The sequence below is a fragment of the Asparagus officinalis genome, chromosome 5 (genome assembly GCF_001876935.1).
Source record: "Asparagus officinalis chromosome 5, Aspof.V1, whole genome shotgun sequence".
Lineage (NCBI taxonomy): Eukaryota > Viridiplantae > Streptophyta > Magnoliopsida > Asparagales > Asparagaceae > Asparagus > Asparagus officinalis.
Genome location: NC_033798.1, coordinates 98,199,365 through 98,217,793, shown reverse-complemented (window position 1 = coordinate 98,217,793; position 18,429 = coordinate 98,199,365). Strand labels below are relative to the sequence as shown.

General features: G+C 34.6%; 2 protein-coding genes across 4 annotated transcripts in view; one reads left to right on the top strand and one right to left on the bottom strand.

Moving 5' to 3' along the window:
* The window catches only part of LOC109840328 (probable acyl-activating enzyme 18, peroxisomal), a 15,290-nt gene extending 13,086 nt beyond the window's left edge, over positions 1-2,204 (top strand). Inside the window, exons 9-14 of one of the 2 annotated variants that reach the window (XM_020408919.1) lie at positions 120-214; positions 295-511; positions 598-723; positions 1,394-1,492; positions 1,543-1,752; positions 1,869-2,204. In XM_020408919.1, coding sequence (XP_020264508.1) covers positions 120-214; positions 295-511; positions 598-723; positions 1,394-1,492; positions 1,543-1,752; positions 1,869-1,982 — 861 coding nt within the window. In that variant the 3' untranslated portion in view covers positions 1,983-2,204. Of the gene's footprint in view, positions 1-119; positions 215-294; positions 512-577; positions 724-1,393; positions 1,493-1,542; positions 1,753-1,868 lie in introns of those variants that run through there. The other variant, XM_020408920.1, reaches the window with a different exon arrangement.
* Positions 2,177-8,833, bottom strand: LOC109840329. 2 transcript variants are annotated; one of them, XR_002246887.1, is made up of 8 exons: positions 8,687-8,833; positions 8,210-8,421; positions 7,164-7,418; positions 6,951-7,037; positions 5,255-5,427; positions 2,860-2,993; positions 2,575-2,724; positions 2,177-2,395 (listed from the first exon to the last, which is right to left on the bottom strand). XR_002246887.1 is itself a non-coding variant. In XM_020408921.1 (7 exons), the coding sequence occupies exons 1-6, from the start codon at positions 8,829-8,831 to the stop codon at positions 2,885-2,887; spliced, it is 981 nt and encodes a 326-aa protein (XP_020264510.1). In that variant the 5' UTR covers positions 8,832-8,833; the 3' UTR covers positions 2,318-2,724; positions 2,860-2,884. The 2 variants fall into 2 exon arrangements, 1 of the variants encoding a protein (XP_020264510.1); XM_020408921.1 differs by having other exon boundaries at positions 2,318-2,724.

Below are 18,429 nucleotides of genomic sequence, written 5' to 3'. Positions count from 1 at the left end.
GGGTGTATAAAATCCCTTAAGGTTCAGGGGGATTTTGTTTAATTTACCATTAATTTCATTAGGCATATGTCATTTACCTTTCGTGGTAATGAGCAAGAATGCTTCCTGCTTCTTCTCAGGATGCAGCTGTGACCGTGTTAGGTACAGTGCCAAGTCTAGTGAAAACCTGGAAGAGTAGCAATTGTATGGAAGGGCTTGATTGGACAAAGATTAGGTATATTGGAACATGAATTATCTGCTCACAAATTGTTTCCCTCCGAAACTTCGGTAGTTAAAAGTTTAAACTTCTTGCAGAACATTTGCTTCTAGTGGAGAAGCTTCTAATGTTGATGATGACCTATGGCTTTCTTCAAGAGCATTTTATAGACCTATTATTGAAATCTGTGGAGGGACTGAGCTTGCTGCTTCATACTTACAAGGAAGTGCTTTACAACCACAAGCTTTTGGAGCATTCAGCACACCGACAATGTCGACAGGCTTCGTAATTTTCGATGATGAAGGAATTCCTTATGTGAGTTTCGAAAATTTTGTTTCTGGTTCAAACCCTTCTTTTGGACTTTAACTGGTTTTACTTTAGTTTTCACAAATGCATGGCAGTTGGATAATCAACCTTGTATTGGAGAAGTGGGTTTGTTTCCTTTATTCATGGGTGCAAGTGATAGATTGCTCAATGCTGATCACAAAAAGGTCTACTTCGATGGAATGCCAGTTTATAGAGGAATGGTACTTATGAAATTCCCTTTCTCTATTTGAGTTCATGCCCTATTTATTTAGTAATTACAAAGTGATTTCATTTTTAATAAGCATAGATATGCTGGCTTATTGTCTTTATTTATTTTTGTTAGGGAATTGAATGTTAGTTTCCTTCTAACTAATAGGCACAAGGATTCAAGTTGTCTTGATACGCTAGTACACTCCATGTATCTTGATACTGTTAAGTATCGGATCGTCATTTCTAACTCTATAATTTCTCTCAGGCAGTTGAATTCTTTCCTAGAAAAATAGGAATTTAGTTCTTTATCATGCAAAAACAAGCGCTTGATTAGTTTTATTTACCTGGAACATCAAACACCTGGACATTTTGGATATATGTCCAAGATAGGTTGACCAAGTATTTCCTGCTGTCATTAATGAAAACATAGTTATGCTGGCATCAGATAATTCTAAATCAAAAAAGAGTGTACTGTGTTTTATGAGCTCTACAGTCGTTTCTAACTATATATTTCCATCTTTGACTAGCCAGCAAACCTAAGTTCAATGATATTTAAAAAAAAACAAAAATCTGCAATCGTAATTCTAAACCATGATTTCCATTATAACTTGGAAATGCAGCAGAATACACGCGTTTGAGAGAAATTTCAATAACCAAGTTTATTGACATTTCTCCTTGCAGAAACTCAGACGACACGGAGATATAATCCGACGAACAGTAGGTGGCTACTACATCGTACAGGGTAGAGCGGATGATACCATGAATCTAGGAGGCATCAAGGTCAACTCTCCATCCATTTTTATGCATGTCGAAAAACCTGTAACATAGGGACAAGTTCAGTGGAGATTGAACGAGTATGCAATAGAGCTGATGAGAGAGTATTGGAGACTGCTGCAATAGGCGTTAGGTTCAAAATTGGAGGACCAGAACAGTTGGCAGTGCTGGTGGTCTTAAAACCCGGACCGTCAAATTGTAAACCAGATCTTTTGAAGGCAAAATTTCAGAATGCTATTCAGAAAGATCTCAACCCTTTGTTCAAGGTATCATGCAAGGAAAGAAAGAAAAAAGAAAAAAAGAAAACACACGCATATGTAAATGATGCTGATCTTGTACTGAAGGAGTTATTAATTTGATTTCCTTATTTTTATGGTTATAGGTGAGCTTAGTGAAAATTGTGCCTGAATTTCCTCGAACAGCTTCCAACAAATTGCTGCGCAGAGTTCTAAGGGATCAATTGAAGCAAGAATTTTCAACTAGCAGCAAACTATGATTCCACTGCAAAGTCTTTTGATGGATGTATTCTGATGGCTAGTGGTGTTATCGTTATAGATACAGCCATACAGTCACCATGAGCTGAATGAGATTTAGAATGAAAAGCTATCGTGCTTGCAGTAAAATTACAGAGACATTGGGAACAAAGAGCCCTCAAAATTGTGTAATAAGATCCAGGCAAATAAGATATCATGGTCACAGTACTTGCAATTCCGCATAATTATTGTATTATCTTCAAGTTCTAATTTTCAGTGAGTCGGACAACATCATGCCTCGCTTGGCATGCAATGGAAAGTAGAAGTACATAAAAAACCGCAAGCTCCCATGAGGAAATCCTACAAAAAGCTCACCTCATCTCAAAATTTATTTTCCAAATATCTCTATCCATAATCCCCAGTTTGACACTACCACCTGAAAGTTCCCTCAAATAGAGGGGGAAAAAACGTTCATCATTCAGAAAACAATAGATGAACTTAACAACTATTGTTTATAAATATACCAGCTCTAGGCCGATCGTCCTTTTCCATCAAGGAAAAAAATCAGAACCAACAAAAGGACACACGTAATACAAACAGGATCAAGCAATTGACCTATTTAGATTAGCAAAAAGCTTGTCCATCTCCAGAAGATCAGAGAAGAAACTGCTTTACAGATAATTAAAGAACAAGAGAGCAGCAGCCAACGACCGACTGTTGGAGACATTTAAAGGGATATTGATTCTCTGAAACTGGTATGGAAGCCTGCATATAGAGTGCAAACAATCCTAAGTTCCCAAAACCAAACTAAGACACTAAATTATTCACATTACTCCCGATTCATATGACATTATAAAAGCATGAAGATTTAAAAGAACATCAGGTGAAAATTCAGGGCACCTTCCAGATGTTTCTCCATCACTGACTATATGAAAGGAGACAACCATCTCATCTCTGAACCATTTCCGTTGGACAAATAATAGATCTTTTTCCATTTATCTTCTGTAAAACTCTCCTGTCGTATGAGTTTTTGCCTGTGGAAAAATAAAATGTCAAGTTGCAGAGAAAAGCAGCAATAAACACAGTAAAGTAAATATATGTCAGCTACAATAGTTTTCTTTCCAGTGCAACAAAATACATCACCGGAAAGTTACTGTTTCAATTAAGGTAAAGAAGAAAACAAGACAGTTACACAGGATATTTAATAGAGTGATTCGTAACTATAAAAAAACTACTCCATCTCCTAAGACAAATTGAGCTCCAATGCTTTAGACTGCTCACGGCCTTGAGGTTACAGCCAAAATTAAATATCCAAATATCAAAACTGCAAAGCAGGTTTTAGTCAAGTTGCGAATTCATTCTACTTTCTTCCATTATAGTTTTAATGTGTGTCGTAGACTACTAACCAAATTTCGATAATGTACTTGATCTAATGTACTGGAAACTTGTGCCAAGGGGGGAAAAGATATGATGAGGTCAGGATTGATGACTAAATGAGTTCTGGTTGTGAAGAGCTAGGCAGAATGAAACAGTCGTATCATGCATAAATAAGTAGCTTGATAGTTGGAAGAGAGAAAAAAAAAACCATAACATTGAAGAGATAATGAGTTAACCTTATAGCTAATCTTCACTCTCAAACCTTGAAAATATCCTGAGAGCCAACAAGGCAAAAACCAAGGATCATACCCAGAAAATTGAAGGATGGATCTCCATACGACAGACTCGATATTTCAAGCTATGAGTTAAACCTGTTCAATGATGATTATGCTAATTGCCTGAGTGAGATCTGCTTCCACTGCAGTCTACCTTTAAGCATGCCTCACTAGTTTACATCAATTACTACTCTGGTTAACAAGAGTGACATTGAACATAATAGTAGGGTCAGAGCAAAAACGTGCGCGCACACACACAAACACGCACGCACGCACGCACAGATACATGAGCATTCATACCAAACATTTCAATTTGAAGAATGTAATGGAAGTAGCATCAAACAAGATAAACCCTAGTCACCTTAGCTCAAACGAGTAACAAGAAAAGCCTTTTAATCAAAGAAAGAGCCCATGTCTGTCATGTTCGCCGTAAACTATAAATAACATTAATCCAGAAGCAAAACACAATTTATCCCATCTCTGATAATGTCACCAATATTAGCTACTTATAAGAGATGAAAAGTACAAAATTAAGTATAGTCAAGTTGCAAAAGTAAAGCGTAAGTTCTTCTCTGTCTATGGGCTTGATACTGCTACAGAAATAATAAGTCCTCAGTGCTTTCCAGGAGTTCTCTATAAAGGACTTATCTACTACTCACACTACAAATATTTGGAGCTGTTATACAGGCAAATGCTCATTGAAAAGTATCTGAAATTGGTTTTTAAGATAAACTTGAATAGATTTCCTGTCGAGTATAAAAAATGGATAACCACAAGAGAATATGTAAGTATGTCAGTTTCCTGGTTAGACAACCAGATCAAAAAGGCAAGAAGAGAATAGATAAAACTAATCCAAATGCCTCTCCATAACACAGCTCCTCCATTATTTGGATTCTCTCCTATTTGGCACATGGCGCCTAAAGTAGATCCTAAAAGGGTAACTAGAAAAATAAGCACTTTTATTTCTTTAAAAAATTCTTAAGCAATTAAAAAAGGGACTGTTTTTCTTCTTCTTCTTTTTCCCTTTTCTAAACAAGCTTAAAGTACCTATCTGACAATGATATCTGACGTTTGAGCTTTCACGAATAGTATGAGTTTGCAGCTGCTCTGAAGATGCCGATCCAGTAGCAATTAATGCATCATAGTTAACGCCTTTGAAAGGCAATAGATACCACAAAAAAAATCTTGGCACAACATGTGATAGGAGGAAAGAGGCAACTACAGGTATTGGAGCTTTAAATAACACTAAAATAATATGCTAATATTTATTTCTATCGAACATCTTATTGGCTACTTAACTAATAAAGTACTGGTTCCCACCATTCTCAGTCTTCTTATCATACTCTCTTCAACCCATGGAGTTTCCACTCACCACGCCCAACACTTAAACTATCAAGGATGACAACAAAACCTGCTAGATCAACATAGTACCTTGTGTGCACATATAGTAGGTTGGTGAATAAACATACCCTACTTTCGTATCTTTTATGTTTTCCATTTTCTTTTTCCATAATCCCTTAACCACACATATAAGCAGCTGCATAGACGCATATGCATAAACACATGAATTCAAACATAAGAAATCACAAATGAGAAAAGGGAAATACTAGATACTTCCCCAGATTGTAAATGGATGAAGATACCTCAGATAGTAGTGGCAAACTGTGGCAGCCTCATCCAAAGTATAACGAGGAAACATGACACGAGCATCTTTGGGAACATCTGGAAGTTCTTGACGTAGCTTGCCCACGGCTGTTGAATGGGAGAAGGCTCCAACCATCATGTCATCATGCATCATAGATCTGAAAGCATTGACCTGTTGGGAAGAAGAAACAAATTGCAACTGTCATATATGCAGACACAAATAAGTGTTTGTTTCTAAAAAAGAACAGATTGTAGCATGGTTACAATATCACAGATAAATGAACTGAATAGTAAAAATGGACTTTTTGCTGCTATAGGAGGGAAGTTTCCTTCTCAGAGACATGGGTATAATACATGCAGCATAACATAAGATTTTACAGCTGCTTAAGAAGAAAACAGTATGTACATTTGTATATGATAATTCGAATTGTTCGTTCTCATCTACAAATTATCAACTCATACAGAGAGAGAATTTCATAGGCTAGAACTTTCTGATTTATGTATATCATAATCTCATAATGAATGGTTCGCAACGGTTTTGCAAACCAATTATCTTTTATTGTTGTAGGATAAAAATTTCAAATCTTGCAATTTTTTATTCAAATGGATTTTAAAATGTGTATAGTGAGCAATCTGGCTTGCCACATATGAATCTCTGCACGCATGCACGCACACAGATGTGCGTGTGTGCGTGTGCATCCCTGTATGCCAAAAATTTAGATACTTCCAATTTATATTACTCCTGTATTCAAGTAACACTACATAGCACTGTGAAGCCAAGTTCCCACAAGAAATCACCTCAGGCATACTACATCAAGACCTTGAAAATGTGATTTAGTTGGGATCTTTTTCCTTTAGTTTAAGCCACAAATAAATGCAATCCCATATAGCACACCTTGCATTGTACTCCTTAATTAGAAACTTTTTCACTGTCATAGTGAAACTTGCAAAGGTGTTCCTTACTGCCTTGCCTAATCTGCATTTAACCCATAACACAAGAAAGAAGGAAGATAAGGAAAAGTCTATTGCAGTTAGATGCAGGATTGATCAAGGACCAACATATCAAGGAGTCAATAAAAATCCTTTGTAGATTAGTTTGTGGACCTTTCTTAGTTTTCACATAAACCATATCAACTATTTAAACAGTATAAATAACAAAACAATACTTTCAAATTTAAGTGCACCATGTGTACATCCATTCATATCTTGCTCTCCAAGTATCATTTCGAAGTATTTAACTATCAGAACAGAAAGCAACTAAAAAAGTTTAAAAAATCAATAGCTAATATTATAAATTTATTATCTATATGCCTTCCAAATGAAATCGGAAAACCTTGAACCAAATCGGAATTATTGCTGACAATCTGTTCATGAAACAGATCCTAACTACACAATATATTATGCTGATAAATATTTGTAAATAACACCCTTCAAGCAATTGATTAGAATAACTAGATTACTTCATAACCATGTCTTCAACTAAGAGATTAATACATTTTAGTATCAGCTGATAGCCTGATAGCACCCATGCAGTGAGAAATAAAAAATTCTCTTACAAGAGCGAATCAATTAAAATTAGTGAAATCCTAGACTGTTTCAATAGCTCAGAAATTAGAACAGATAGCCCATGGAATAAAATTCTTGTGATGCTGAAAACTATGCAATATTTACAGAAACATACAAACTGTCACTAACCGTGGCGAGTTCCTTAGCATGAATTGGTCGGCAAGATCGTACAGTTACAGGTTCCCCATAGTCGCTGAATGTAAACCAGTTATTATACTGGAAAAAGAAGAAAAAAGAAGGAAAATGGAAAAAAAAAATTAGTTTGTGGATGCAGTGTTATATTAGATGAGACCTAGCTGTATAAGAAACTGGAGTCTGGATCATTGAAAACTTTTAACATGCCTGATCAATTGCAAACAGCACAGGAATATCTTTCACCAATGATAATTCCTTCCTCAAACGAACCAAGACCCCAACTGAAGCATGAGAGTAGGTAATGCCAGTTTGAACAAGCTCAAATAACATGGATCCTTCAGGCATTGCCATGGAATCAACCCCTTTCATCATTCCAACACCGGCACCTTCTCCCAAGGGAATAGGCTCAGAAATTTGACAAGGTAATTGTTGTAAGCGAGACTTGTTGAATTCCAGAAAATCCTAAATTTCAACACCAATATTGGAAACAACAGCTTAGAATCAGGGCTTTCTCTAGAAATACAGACCACCAAACAGGACATTCAAGATTCATATCACTATGCTATGTGGAAAAAGATGCCCAGATAAGAGAAAGGAAAAGCCAGCTTATATGCTGAATATGAAAAGAAAAGAAAAGAATGCAACAGATACGTCCACTTTTATCGACATTACAAAAATTTTTACAGTAAAAATAAAATTATGATTTAATACGACTTTAGAGTTCAGAAATCCTATCTGAAAAGTATCTCATTGTTACCTGATATGGTTATGATCCTCCTAAAGACAACTCTGCCTTCATCAATCTAATAATTAAAAGCATTTCTACCAGCATCCATTCGAAGTCCGTGCAACAAAACCATAAATTGAGAGATGTCAAAATGCCCTCATATGGAAACTTAGAAAAATGGAACCTTGCAGGTGATTTAAAAATTCCCTTTCCTCAAAGTTTATGTAGTTGCAAGTCTAACGAGAAAACCTAAGAATGGTCCACCTCTAGCATCCTAATTTAAACTTAACATGGGGTGACAGTAGATTTTCTCACGCATTGGAAGAAATGTATGGTGATGTGATCGATACTCAATTCATGAGTCTTATTATCAGGGCTCTTGCATTCATGGAATGTTCAATTACTTATCTCAAGCAAAAGAGGAAGACATATTAAACAAAAGATCTGCTTTAATAACTCCATAGGAAAAACAATACAACTGAACAAGACTGGTCATTCTTTCATCACAAATATTCAAATTTTCAACCTGAAGGGTCTTCGCAGCCTGTACAGGAGTATCCCAAAGATCAGTCACTGGATTTCTATAAAAGAATCCTCCATGGGTCCAATCTCTACCTTTTGGAACATAAAAGACCAGCCAGCCTTCACTACGAGCCCAGTGAACGAGCATAGCAAGAGCAATGCTTTTCCCACAGCTGACAGGACCGTCCAAAACTATTTGCTTCTTAACATTTAGACCTGCACAAATATATCAAGCCACATAAGTAATGGCTTATAAGTACAAATTAGCACTGGTTTCATGGGTTATCTATCATCAAATGCTTTGATTGCCAATTTCCACAGGACAATATTATTGTAGTATTAAATCTATAAGTTGAGTATCCACACCATGCTTTATCCAAATTACTGTAGGATGAACGTGAGATTGCAATTCACAAACATCAACACTCAGCTAGCAAATTCAAACACCAAGTACACATTATAATAAAATCAAAAGACTCACTTTTACCCCCAGCTCGAAGAGTAGGGTCCACAATCCTACGAAAATTATCCCTGAGATCAAGAAAGCTCTGCCTAATCATAACAGCACACCGCCTCGTCTCCTCGAACTCCTTCATCATTCCCGGTGGCAGCCCCTCTGGCAACATACTCTTCCACTCCTCCAAACTAACCAACAAATCCCAACAAAATCATCAAAAAAGGGGGGGAAATCCCAAAATGTCACAACATCGCACCTGTTTCTTTACTGTTTGGATTTGTATAGTTTACCTGAAATCAATGTAAGTGCCAGCGTTCTTGTGAGTAAGAGAAGCGAAGGAATCAGAGAAAGTGAACAAAGGCCGGCCATTGGGCCCCACGTCGAGAGAGGGATCGTACGTCGGCGGAAGAGGGTCACGTGCAAGCTCGAACTCGTCATCTATGCCGTCGGCGAAGGGTTCGCCGGAGGCGGAAGAGGAGAGGGGGTCATCGAAGCAGGAGAGCGGCGGCTCATCGGACGGCGGATGTCGTCTCATCTTTACCCTTTTGTTGTTGCGTGTGGGTGCGTGCGCGGCTGGCATCGTGGTCTTGCCTTTGCGATTTGGCTGTTTTCGAGGCGAAGTGGCGGTTGAGGAGAAGGGATGAGGAGAGAGGAGGATGGTCGGCGACAGCGTCGCCTACGTGCGGCGGTGGGGCGGCAAAGGCGACGGGTTCTGGCCGGAGGCCGTGCGGCGGATCGGAGTAAGGATCGCCGAGCATAGCCCGCGTCCTTACGGCCGTAGGGCTTAGCTATAGAGGGAGAAATGGGCACAAAAGCGAAATTGAGCCGGGGCTTCAGTTTAGATCCTTTAAGAACTGGGCCGGACTGGGCCGCTCAGGCTTGAAGTATATCGTTGATTCCTTGTAAATCAATATTTACTCACAAAAAAAAATATTTTAAGTTCATGAAACTCGATATGAACATAAAACAATCATGAAGTTCTCAGTTTTCTCACATTCTTTTTGATATGGTTTTCTTTTTTTTTAATGGTCCCATTATATGCACTAGATTTCTCATTTTAGTTTGCACTAGATTTCTCATTTTAGTTTCGAACACGCCCTCGAACTATATCATATCATATCATATCATATCTCATATCATATCATATCATATCATATCATACTCCCTATAAAAGAGGGAGTTGTGGAAAAACTTTCTAAGGACTATATTACCCCTATTCTCTTTTGATATTACATTCTAATACTAACTAAACTTAATTAATTATCATTGTTAATTAATTATATTATATGTCACTTTAAGTTTGCATAATTTTAAGTTTGCATAATTTGGTCTTTAGAACTTCCAACGTTATTATAAAACTCTACATCATATTAATTATTAGTAATGTATAATAATATATTAATAGATAATTGCATGTCAATAAAGTAGTTATGGAAATAATAGAAAACATAGAATTCTCCTAAAATTATACCACGAAACTCATATAGGAAAATTACATAGAGCATTCTTATATTTAGGTAACAAGACAGAAGGTACAATCATTAAATTTTAGAAAACATTAGGACATTTAAGCGCATCAAGATACATTATCTAAAATTTTTAAAAAAAAGTGTAGCAAGATACAAGTGGAGGTATATAAATATAAATTTGGTAAACTACAAGGTATTTAAGTTCAGTTAAGCCTAGAAAAGATTTGAAACATTTGTTATCTATAAACGATAGTATATGTTCTTATTGACAAATAATATTTATCACACAATATGAGGCCAGATGCTTAGCTTATATTTATATAGTAGAGGAGATGTGGAAAAATTAAAGCATCATATTTTGAATGAGTCTCAAGATTTTGAATTATTTCTTGAAATTATATACTTCGCTTAGAAAACTTTAGAAGAGACTTTTGAAGGATTACTACAAAGTGTTTGGCATCAAATAAATATTGAAAAACTAAATTCCATGATATCGGGTAGCAAAAATTAGGGATATGTATGTAAGACTGGGTGTCATATGAGTAAATATTCATACATAACATGACATTGTAATATATAATCTAACTTATTTATGAAGTTTAAACATAAGAATTTGCATCAAGATATATGTTTAAGATTTGGGGGAGCCTAGAGTGGAGATATTTGTGAGGAGAATTGTGGCCTTTGTGGGTTTTACAGGTTCTAATTTTATTTCCCAAACACGATCCAAACCCCAGCCCAAATTAAAAAATGTCATGATTTTCTCGATATCTTCAAAGGGATATATCGGCCATATTTTTTATAACGGTTGATTTATCAAAAAAGTCAACAAACAAAAGAAAATAATATAAAATATTAGCAAGATAAATTCTTTAACCCGATATATTGGCCGATATAGCAATATATTGGTCAATATTTAATAGATTGCCTATAAGAGCAAATATGTAAAGTTTATTTAGATATTAGTTCCTTGATTTTAAATATCTAATGATTCTATGTTATTCCCACAAATTTTTAAAATTGCTCATAATTTTAAGGACTAATATTAAATTATTAAAATTTTGAGGGACAAATTATAAATAAGCCATATTAAAAGAATTGTTAATTTTTAAAAAACCCTCTCAACTATGGGGATTGTCTTAAAAAAACCCACTCAACTGATTCAATTTGACAAAACCCCCTCATTATGTGAGGTGTTATAAATAACCCTTTCAATTTTGGTGCAATTTTAGAAAATATCTCTCAACTATAGCGTATCTCATAAAAACTCCCCTAATCTTTTACACTTCTATCAACAAACCCCCTTAACATAGTTACTTCGATATATGATTTGGAAAAAATACCCTCTTGAAGAAAGCAATTTTAGTTAAATAGAAACCATCAACCGACAATAAAAGGATCACAACCAATTTACAATTTTTTTCCTCTATATCACCTCTTTTATCTGGCAAAAGACAAGGTAATTCTTTTATGATTGATTGATATTTTGGTCTTTCCAAGTCAAGTACTTGTCACATAATAGATAAGATTTTATGATGTTAGTTTTGAGAGGTTAGGTTTAAGTGAGAAAAGTTCACTGAGGTTAAATCAAAATTTTTTAAGTTGAGATAGATTATATACAAAACTTGGCAGAGATTTACTCAACTTAAATAGTTTTCCCCGGGGGGAGGGGGGGTAGGGTTGTCATGCTCTTCATAGTTGAGGGGGAGTTTTCTAAAACTCAAAACTTGGCAGAGATTTACTCAACTTAAATAGTTTTCCCCGGGGGGAGGGGGGGTTAGGGTTGTCATGCTCTCCATAGTTGAGGGGGAGTTTTCTAAAACTAACTCTTAAACAAAAGCACAACTTAAGGCACATGTGATATCAATTTTATAAGAGTGGAGTTTATAGCAAGTCTATCACTCAATGAATTAGTTTGGGTTACCTGTCATTAAATTTATCCTACACATCATCAACTCTAAAAATCTTTTGCTATAAGAATCTCTAAGAGAAATTTAATATTTATTTAGGATGGGTATATGATCGTTCTGATTCCCCTTGTCTTTCATAATTTGTAATAAATTATTTGACAAAGTATATTAAGTTGTCATTTTATATTGCTCATATTCTTATAAGTTTTTGAAGCTCATAGCTTGGATATAACTATTATTGCAAATATTGTATTCTTCTAACTCCTTAAGCTAAATTTTTGAATGTTGTTTGACATTGGATAGATATAAATTATTTTATTAAAATTCAATCAATATGAGTGCATAATATGTACAAATCATTCTCAGACTATATTTTATAATTTTTTGAAACCAGAGAGTAATCATTTTGATAGATCAATTAGTATTTGGGAAGATATAAAAACAACATCAGATTTTGGAATTGATCACATAATTTATATTTTCTTTATTGATTGAATTTGCATATTCTAACTTAGAAAATTTTAGGAAAAAATTCTTGAATATTTATAATACTCGATCGCCAGATAAACAACAAGTGAAAGTAAACAACAGGTGAAAGTGGTTTTTTTTATAACTGAACAAAATCCTTAATGACTAGATAAAACCTACCATTTTCCTTAATGAACTCAAGAATTTATTTTTTTATTAATAATAATAGGTTTTTCCATATTGGTCCATTACATCATTAATATTTTGAAACTATACATTGAAATTACTATTTAATCTTAAATTATTAATATTTTAAGGCTTTAAACATCACTATTTTTCTGGAACACAAAATGTTAAAGTCACACATGAAAATATCCAAAAAAATTTAATATATTATAATAATTATAAAGTTTTTTATAACCATGTTATAGTAAATAAATAAACGTAAAGTAAATAATTATAATATTTGACTACGTGTAGGCACGTACCACGTGCAGTGCACGTGCATTCTACTTAGTCATACTCCCTTTAAAAGCATAAATTCGGGAAAATCTTTTCATGGTCAATATTACCCTTCATTATTTTGAATATTTATTTATATCTTAAATCTATCCTAATTATAATTATATCATATCCCAATCTTACGTGAACTATCTATAGCTCAACAATTTAAAAAATATTAATAAAATATATAAAATAGCTTTACGGTATTAGTTTGTTAAGATAAAGAAATTATATGTAGCTAATATACCATAATACATGAAGTATTGCAAAAAAACCTAAAAGTTTTAAAATTACACAATACCCTGAAAAGTTTAAAATTATAAAAAATATCCTAACATTTCAAAACTTAAAACAACAAATATTAATCAAGATATTAATAGCAGTCTATGAAGAATCTAAAATTTACAGTTAACACTTGAATGTCAAAAAAAATCATAGAAACACCCTCAAAAGTTTAAATTACAAATAAGCACCCTGAAATTCTAAAATTTCAAAATTTTCAAACAACATAAATGAATTCAAGGGATTACCATGATGCACCTGAAATTTTTTAACATTTCAAACTTAGAATAACAAACACAACATTAAGAAATTAACAACCACCTCTGAAAACTTTAAAATTTCCAATTAACACCTTCAATGTCTCAAAAATTATAGAAACACCCTCAAAGTTCAAAATAATACTGACATCAAGTTTGAAATTTATAATTTTTGAGACATTCCATATCAAGTTTAAAATAAGACATTCCATATCAAGTTTAAAATAAGACATTCCCTAGTCTCTTATGCATCGGGATAATATTCCAAATCGGAGGACGATTGGCCAAATGAACACCAAGAAACTTGGTAGGTTTGCTATTCTTACTTCCCATACCAAACATTTCCAAAGACATAAGTAGCGTGATTGGAGTCGATAATGTCATCAGTCGTATATAAGTATATACACAGTTGGGCTTCAGTTCGGGATGTTCCGCTGTAGACGATGGCATACATTCATGAATAATGCATTATCCTTCAAACCATCTGCACCATCTGTTGGAGTTATAACTTAAAAACTTGGGTTTGTAGAGGAAAACTTTAGTTCCACATTGGAAAAGAAATGGAAAGATAGGCTCTTTATAAGCCTTCTCTTTCTCTCCTATGCCTAGAAGAAAACAAAGGTTATGCTCCACACCACACACGCGCGCGCCGACCGGGCCGGGCTCGGGTTCGGGTCGGGTCGGGTGGCGCGCGCACACGACCTGCGGACACGAATGCAGCTCCGGACTGAGGGGCTCTTAATCTGCTACATTTTTATTTTTGAATAATTAAAATATAATTTTTATTTTTGAACAATTAACATGTGATAAATATTTTGTAACAGAAATATTTCGTAACGGTAAAAATTTATTAGTGTGATTAAAAACGTGAAAAATATTTTGTGAATTTATTATGTAACGGAAGCGTTTTTTAATTTTATAACGGCTAAGCTTTATTAACGTGATTAAAACGTATTAACTACGAGTTTATGTAACGGCTGTTTAACCCTATAAAAGGACCAAAGCCCGAATAGTTTTACACAGTGAAAAATCAACAGATCTCTTCTCTCCTTCTCTTTTCAAAATAGTTTTCTGTTTACGCTGGTTCCCTGAAAGTCTAGAAGAATTCGCAAAACCTTCTTGAAGCTCGTGCCGACGAGAAGGAGGTCGCCTGACCGAGGGTCGTTGTATCCCCGGGGACTTTTGCAGCGTAGCCCTGTACGAGAGGGGGCAATTAGTTTCTTGGGACAGTGCTTGCACGCCTCGACCATCAGGCCGTATTTCTAACCCTTATTTCTTTTTGTTTGAATTATTTCTTACATCTGCGTTACAATATTAATCCGTTTTTCGTTATTGTCTAAACAGTTAAGATTCCCAACATTCCAAGAAACTAATTTTGTGCTGTTTAGAATAGTAACATGATTAACATTCTGGTTTTTATGTTAATGTTGTCTGCAATTCTTAAAAACGAAATGTTACAATGCATGATTATTCTGTTGAATGAATGCTTTATATATTTCTGCTGCATTATAATAACAAAAATATTCATTCATCATCAGATTATGGCTACAAGTGAAGTTATGTCTGCTAAACCAGAGAAGTTTGATGGGAATAATTTTCGTCGTTGGCAAAACCAAATGAGATTTTGGTTAACAACCCTACATCTAATAACAGCCATAGAACCAGATAACCCATCTTCATCTAGACCAGTTACTAGGCAATCTTCCTCATCTTCCTCCACAGATTCCATTCCTATCCCAAGAACACCTCAAGAAATAGAGTATCATTGTCTACACAGAATCTTAGGAGCTTTATCTGATAGGTTATATGATATATATTATACTATCACTAATGCTAAAGTTCTGTGGGAAACCCTAGAGAAAAAGTATGGTTTAGATGATATGGGAATTAAAAGATTTAAAGCTTCTGATTTTAACAAATTTAAAATGGTAGATTCTAAACCAATGAATGAGCAAATTCATGAATTTGAACATATAGTTCACCAATTAAAAGTGAATGGATCCATCTTAGATGAAACGTTTCAGATAGCCTGTCTTATAGACAAACTTCCCGAGTCCTGGTCAGATTTTGCCAAAAACCTTAACCATACCCAAGGAGATCTTACCCTAGAGCAAGTATTGAATTCTATTAGAATTGAAGAGCAACATAGACTCAGGGAGAAAAATGTGACAAAATCTGAACCCAAAGAACCCAAAGTAAACAATGTTGAATCCAAACCCTTTCCCCAACACAAGAAACGTCCCTTCCACCAAAATCAAAATAAAACATTTAAGAAGAAACCCTATCATCAAAATAAGAACCATGTTCACTTTCAAAAGAAGGAAGGAGCTGAACGTCGAGCCTGCTTCGTTTGTGGAAGAACCAACCATCTTGCTAAGGACTGCTTTTTCAAGAAAACTGAACCACCCAAGCCTAGGAAGGGAGGACCTCCACCTAATAAGTCACAAGTAAACATGGTGACTTCCAGTCCAGCTGAGGCTGCTTTCAGGTCTGTTCTCTTCACTCCTGAAGTAAACATGACCTTTCAAGCAAATGATTGGTGGATTGACACTGGAGCTAATATTCACGTTTGCTCTAATCAATCTTTGTTTTCCACCTATCAGGTCTCAAGTAGAGGAACTGTGACAATGGGAAATAATAATGTGGCTCCTGTATCCGGAATAGGTCGGATCAACCTAAAGCTGACTTCTGATAAGACTTTGATCCTGCAGGATGTCCATCATGTACCAGACATTAGGAGAAATTTAATTAGCGGATCTTTATTAGTGCAACAAGGCTACAAACTTGTTTTTGAATCAAATAAAGTTGTAATAACTAAGGGTTTGAACTTCATTGGAAAAGGTTTCTTATGTGATGGTCTTTTTAAATTGAATGTTAAGAATTCTACTCTTGCATCTCCAATAGCTTTGAATATTGAACCTTCCATCACTTGGCATCAAAGATTAGGACATGTGAATTATAATTCAATTAAAAGATTGATGCATCTCAATATAATTCCAAAGCTTAATATAAAAGATGATGAAAAATGTGAAATATGTGTAGAAGCCAAACTTCCTAAGAAACCATTTAAAACTATTGATAGAGATTCTGAGATATTAGAACTCATCCATAGTGATGTTTGTGATTCAGGAAGAACAACTAGAGGGGGTAACAAATATTTTGTAACTTTTATAGACGATTGCTCTAAATATTGTTACCTCTACTTAATTAAGACTAAAGATGAAGTCATAAACAAATTTAAAATATATAAAGCAGAAGTTGAAAATCAGTTGGATAGGAAAATTAAAATACTAAGATCAGATAGAGGTGGTGAGTACACTTCTAATGAATTAAAACAATTCTGTGAAGATAATGGAATTATTCATGAAATAACTGCTCCATATACACCTCAATCTAATGGAGTAGCTGAGAGAAAGAATAGAACACTAATGGACATGGTAAACTCAATGTTAATTAATTCTGGTGTGCCAGAAAATTTATGGGGAGAAGCTCTCATGACTGCATGTCATATACTAAATAGAATTCCATTCAAGAAATCTGATAAAACCCCTTACACAATTTGGAAGAATAGAAACCCTAATTTAGATCACCTAAAAGTGTGGGGGTGCTTAGCAAAAGTCAAAATACCTGAGAATAAAAGAAAGAAGATTGGCCCTAAAACTGTAGATGGAATTTTTATTGGCTATGCTTCTGATAGTAATGCAAATAGATTTTTAATAATCAACTCTGACATTAATGAGATAGCCAACAACACCATAATTGAAGCTAGGGATGCACATTACTTTGAAAATATTTTTCCTTACAAGACCAGAATAAACAACACAGGCCCTAGCTCTAATAATTCAGATCCTAGTTCTAATCAAGGTGAAACTAGTTCTAAACAAATTAGACCACTAGAAAGTCCAGAGGAGCCTAGGAGAAGTAAAAGAACTAGAATAGAAAAGGTCCATGAAGATTTCTATGCATTACTTGTAGAAGATTCTCCAGTTACATTTGAAGATGCAATGAAATCAGTAGATGCTCCATTTTGGAAGGAAGCTATAAATAATGAGATACAATCTATAGTTCAAAATCATACTTGGGAACTAACTGATCTTCCTTCAGGATGTAAAACCATAGGATGTAAATGGGTGTTTAAGAAGAAACTTAGACCTGATGGAACAATAGATAAATATAAAGCCAGATTAGTAGCTAAAGGATATACCCAAAAGTCTGGTATTGATTATTTTGATGTCTATTCTCCAGTAGCTAGGATTACTACCATTAGAGTCCTCATAGCTCTAGCATCCATTCACAAATTAATAATACATCAAATGGATGTTAAAACTGCATTTTTAAATGGAGACTTAGATGAAGAAATTTATATGGATCAACCTGAGGGATTTATAGCTTCTGGACAAGAAAAGAAAGTATGCAAGCTTATTAGATCACTATATGGTCTCAAACAAGCCCCAAAACAATGGCATATGAAATTTGATGAAATTATACTATCTTATGGATTTGTAATTAATCAAACAGATGAGTGTGTATATCATAAAATAGATAAAAACAACAAAATTGTGATATTATGCCTATATGTTGATGACATTCTTATTTTTGGTTCTGACATACAAATCATAAATGATATCAAACACTTTTTATCACAAAATTTTGACATGAAAGATTTAGGTCAAGCTGACCTAATTCTTAATACTAAAATCATGAAAAATGAGAATGGATATGTGCTATCACAATCACACTACATAGAGAAAATCCTTAAGAATTTTTATGATCCAAACTGTCAACCTGTTTCCACTCCATATGATCCTAATGTACATCTAAAGAAAAATACAGGTCATCCTCAATTACAAAGAGAATATGCACAAATAATTGGATCA

Bases quoted from the DNA above. Each gene is read 5' to 3' on its own strand.
- LOC109840329 (XM_020408921.1), bottom strand. From the start codon at position 8,831: ATGTTGCCAGAGGGGCTGCCACCGGGAATGATGAAGGAGTTCGAGGAG. The intron at 8,422-8,686 runs GTGAGTCTTTTG...ATATTTGTGCAG, and splicing joins TCTTCGAGCTGGGGGTAAAA to GTCTAAATGTTAAGAAGCAA. The intron at 7,038-7,163 runs GCATGTTAAAAG...TTCTTTTTCCAG, and splicing joins TGCTGTTTGCAATTGATCAG to TATAATAACTGGTTTACATT.